The 4931-nt window shown below is 37.2% G+C and overlaps 1 protein-coding gene across 1 annotated transcript in view; it reads right to left on the bottom strand.

The window, feature by feature from the left end:
• Nucleotides 1–66: 66 nt before the first annotated feature.
• ints6l (integrator complex subunit 6 like) overlaps nt 67–4931 on the bottom strand; it is a 29809-nt gene continuing 24944 nt past the window's right edge. The window contains exon 18 of the mRNA XM_014024138.1: nt 67–330. Coding sequence (XP_013879592.1) covers nt 228–330 — 103 coding nt within the window. The 3' untranslated portion in view covers nt 67–227. The remainder of the gene's footprint in view (nt 331–4931) is intronic.

Below are 4931 nucleotides of genomic sequence, written 5' to 3'. Positions count from 1 at the left end.
GTGTGTGTGTGTGTGTGTGTGTGTGTGTGTGTGTGAGTGTGTGAGTGAGTGATTAAGAGCCATATAGATGTTTAAGGCTGTATTTTTAATGTCTGTATTCATGTCAGAGGCCCTTCCTGCAGGTAAACTCTGACACAGCGTGTCCTCTGACTCTTCACTGGTGGTAAAACCCAGCAGCAGCAGCAGCACAACAAACACTTCAGGAGTCTTGTTTGTTTCTCCAGAGGCTACGTCCCATGATGATTGGTGACCTGGGAGCATGTTGTTTGGTTCTCCTCCAGTTCGGCGAGGGCGTCCTCCAGCTGCTGGATCAATACCCGCTTTTTAAACCTGCAAGAAGACACAAAATTATTATGAAAAAATGTAAATACAATGAATGTTTAAGTAAAGAAACGACTCAGAGGTTTTAGATGCTTCAGATCAGTGCTTCCAGCTGCTTTTTACTCCGTCTGAGTCATATTCATGAAGCATAAAGCTCTAATCCTCCCCCGGAGCAAACATTAAGTTCAGCAGGTGAGCAGATGTGTCTCTGTGTTAGAATGTGGGTGACCTCGCTGCACAAAATAAATATGACCTTCAACCACAATCACAGCAGAACATCTCACATTAAACTCTGGGTTTTAATAAATGAAGAGCAGAATCATGTCCAGGAAGGCATTTCTGAATCCATTAGCCAGATTTTTCGTTTTGTCTGCAAATTTGTCCTCTAATTTTCACTTAAGAAAAATATAAAACTAGGTCCCTGGTTTTTGTCCTGGACCACAGGCTGCACCCTGCTGCAGACTGAGGAGCTGACATAAACAGATGCAGCATCTTCTGCACGCTGTTAGAATAAGTCAAATGAGGAGTGACTTATGAAATGAAAAGGTTATTTGTGTGTCGTTATGCAACAATATGCAACATTAAACCTGTTGCATATTGGTCTTATGAAGCCTCTTTTCTTAAAGGGGCTTTTAAGAAAAAAAGATTAGGAATCGTTAATTTATATCAGTGGTCTTCAATAAAAAAATTTAAAAAATAAAATATTTTAAACCAGGATTTAAAAGTAAAAGCTATATTTACATATGAAAAATCTGGACAAATATAAATCCTCTGCAGTTTTCACTTTAACTCTAATTTTAAAACTGAATCTAAATCCAGGTGATTTGGTGGGCTGTGACTCAACTCATGGGTTGCAGCTGACGGCCACATTTGTCAGTCGCTTTTGTCACTGCCCCGCGTCGTAGACTGTCCCAATTCATATGCACCTACTCAGCAGACAAAACCCTGAAAACGTAGACTGCATCTGAGTTTCCTGTGTGGCCGACGGTATCCCAGAATTCATTGCATCATCAGCAAATTAAACAGAAAAACAAAGACAGGGAAGGGTTTTTTTATGACAGAGTTTGGTAATTTATCACCATTGTAGTGATGCTACAATCAGGGACAGCCACTCTGATCGTGCTCACTCATGCTGTCTGCTCAGTAGAAGCTTCATCTGGTTTCAGGGTGGATTCATTTTTAGAGCACACTGTAGGGTTGGGCAAAATTATATCGTGTGCAATTAATCGTCAGGAAAAACTTTAATCGATTATTTATTGGCACTTGACGATTAATACGATTAAAGGGATTCACGATTAGTTGTAACATTAGACTTTATTTGATAAACATTTATTTTAACTGTAAAATAAAGACTGTAAAATACTGTAGGCTGTTTACTTTTGTAAAGTTTTAAAAATATATTTTAACACGGATGGAGCCATTTTATTTACACGCAAAGCATTCTGGGTAAATTATGACGTGGATAGGTCCTTGGTGTGAGTGAGCTATATCCACCCTGAAGGTTAATCTTGGACAATATCTGATGATCTACTCTTTTAAATGAAACCAGAGAGCGTTGACAGAGAGGAGAAGGTAGAAATGACTCAGCCTGGAACTGAAAATATGGATGGAGGACAACAGAGCTGCTTCATGGAAGAAGAACCTCAGCTTAGCCTGTTAGCCTTCGCGCTATATTGTCTTATATATATTAGCTCGGCGCTAGTGCGACAAACAAGCTAAACTGTTGTCCTCCATCCATATTTTCAGTTCCAGGCTGAGTCATTTCTACCTTCTCCTCTCTGTCAACGCTCTCTGGTTTCATTTAAAAGAGTCGATCATCAGATATTGTCCAAGATTAATCTTCAGGGTGGATATAGCTCGCTAGCAGCCTCGCACCGATGACCTATCCACGTCATAATTTACCCAGAATGCTTTGCGTGTAAATAAAATGGCTCCATCCATATTAAAATATATTTTTAAAAATGTTCAAAACTAAACAGCCTACAGTATTTTTACAGTCTTTATTTTACAGGTAAAATATATGTTTATCAAATAAAGTCTAATGTTAAAACTAATCATGGATCCCTTTAATGCCAGGTAGACTGACTAGAGATTTCCCTGGTCAGTCCGCTCGATGCTCCTCTCTGCTTCAAATAAGAAAAACATTTTTTTAAAGGTCTGCAATTTTATTAATCATAACTCAGGTTTTACTTGGTCTGTCGACACAATTTAAAAAATTATGTTTAGCTTGAAGTCTGCATTTTGATACAATTTGGAACAGATTTTTACGGAGAGAAAATCTTTCTCACTAGAGTGATTTAAATTAGTCATGTGACTAGGATGTGGGGCATCCAGGGACTCCATGGGATTAATCGTCATATTAATCATTATAGGCTAAATACCATAATTAGTTGTGATTAATTTTTTTGCCAATATTGCCCAAACCTAGCACACTGAAATAAATTTTAGTGCCTTGAGTGAAAAATGTCTAATCGTTGGATAATATGAGGAACCAGAAAGATACTGAGGATCAATATGGTAGATATCTAATCGTACAATGTGTGATTTTATCTGTGAAACTAAATTTGATTAATGTTTATGGAGCAAATAATGATAACCCTGCTTTTTTTAGACACCTGTTTCTATCTGTAGCGATGCTTCCTGGAGGTCACATTATTGGAGGTGATTTTAACTGTACTCTTATACCATCGTTAGATAGATCCACAGTAAAGACACCTCTCATGCACAAACAAGGAAAGAATTACTTAACTTTATGAAAGATCTTAATTTGGTTGACATATGGAGAAATATGCATCCTAATCAGTTATCTTTCTCGTGCTACTCTAGTACTTGCCAAACATTTTCAAGAATTGATTATTACTTAGTCTCAGCTGATCTCGTTCCACATATTACAAATAGTTGGTATGACAGTATAGTATTATCTGATCATGCTCCAGTGTCATTCTATCTTAAGGTTCCTAATCTTTCATTTTCATCAAAGTGGCGTTTACAATCAATTTGGCTTAGGGACCCAGATTTCATACAATTTATTGGAACAAAAATAGATAAGTATTTCGAATTGAACACTAACCAAACCTCAGCAACTGTGAGATGGGAGGCATTTAAGGCATTTTTAAGAGGCCAAATGATTCGTTTTACCAGCTTTAAGCATAAAATTAATAAACAAGAATTGGACCAACTTGAAAAATCTATTAAAAATATAGAGACACAACTATTTCATAATCYTTCAACCCAACTTAACACAGACTGGAAAATAAAATAAAAAAGACTGAAACAATCCTACTTTGAACAAGGTGAAAAGGCCAGTAAGCTGTTGGCCTGGCGTATCAAACAGGAACAAGCAGATAAAGCAATAAACTCAATTCAAATAGCTGAAGGGGTGTTAACATCTGATCCAAAAGAAATAAATAACACATTTTCAAATTTTTACTACAAACTGTATAGCTCAGATTACTCAGATTTAGGTTCCCAGGCACAAACTCATTTCTTGGATTCATTAGAATTTACTCCCCTAGATAACGAATCCCTAAAATCACTTGATTTTGAGCTTAATGCACAATTACTATCTGACGCTTTGAAAAGTGGTAAGAGCCTGGGGCCTGATCAAATTCCAATTGAAATATGTAAAATTTTTCAATCCAAACTGATACCTCCAATGCTTGACATGTATCAGGAAGCCTTTGAAAAAGGGTCTCTATCTCCCTCACTTAATACAGCTATAATTTCCCTACTCCTGAAGCCAGGTAAACCTGCAACCCAATGTGGCTCTTATAGGCCAATTTCTCTTATTAACAATGATGTAAAATTTTGTGTAAAGTATTGGCTAGGAAGTTGGAGCCGCTTCTACCCATGATGGTCCACCCTGATCAAAATGGTTTTGTACAAGGAAGACAGGGTTTTCACAACATCAGAAGGGTGTTTAATGTAATTTTTGAAAAATCTGAAGGCCCAGACAATGCTATCCTGTCACTGGACGCAGAGAAGGCCTTTGACAAGATAGAATGGCAATATACGTATGTTTTCTGCCATGGAACGCTTTGGTATAGGAGGGAAATTTCTTAGCTGGGTAAAGTAAATATATTCAAACCCACAAGCAGAAATTTTAACAAATAGTTTAACTTCATCTCCTTTTAAACTGAATCGGGACAAGGCAGGGCTGCCCCACTTCTCCTCTGTTGTTCACACTGGCCATCAAGCCTTTAGCTATGGCAATTCGCAAGCACAATAATATAACCGGTATAAGAATAGGGAGCTCAGAACATCGTATAGCCCTGTATGCGGACAACATAATTCTGTTTTGCTCTAAGTTGGGGATCACCATGTCCACAATAACTGATTTAATTAAGTCTTTTGGAATTTTTTCAGGTTATAAGATAAATAATGCTAAATCTGAAATAATGTACTTATCAGAAAAACAAGGTCTCAATCCTCCAGTTTCAACTCCATATGTAGCGTCAAAACAAGGATTTACTTATCTAGGGGTTAAAATTACTCCCACAATAAAAAAATATTATTCCAACTAATTGTAACCCCCTTACAGAATCAGTTATGCAATTAATAGAAAAATGGTCCAAGCTACCCATTTCCTTAATTGGTCGCGTCAATAATAT

Source organism: Austrofundulus limnaeus, unplaced genomic scaffold (assembly GCF_001266775.1).
Source record: "Austrofundulus limnaeus strain Quisiro unplaced genomic scaffold, Austrofundulus_limnaeus-1.0 Scaffold408, whole genome shotgun sequence".
NCBI classification, from domain to species: domain Eukaryota; kingdom Metazoa; phylum Chordata; class Actinopteri; order Cyprinodontiformes; family Rivulidae; genus Austrofundulus; species Austrofundulus limnaeus.
The sequence above is the reverse complement of the archived record's forward strand: the minus strand, read 5'-3'. Positions and strand labels throughout refer to the sequence as shown.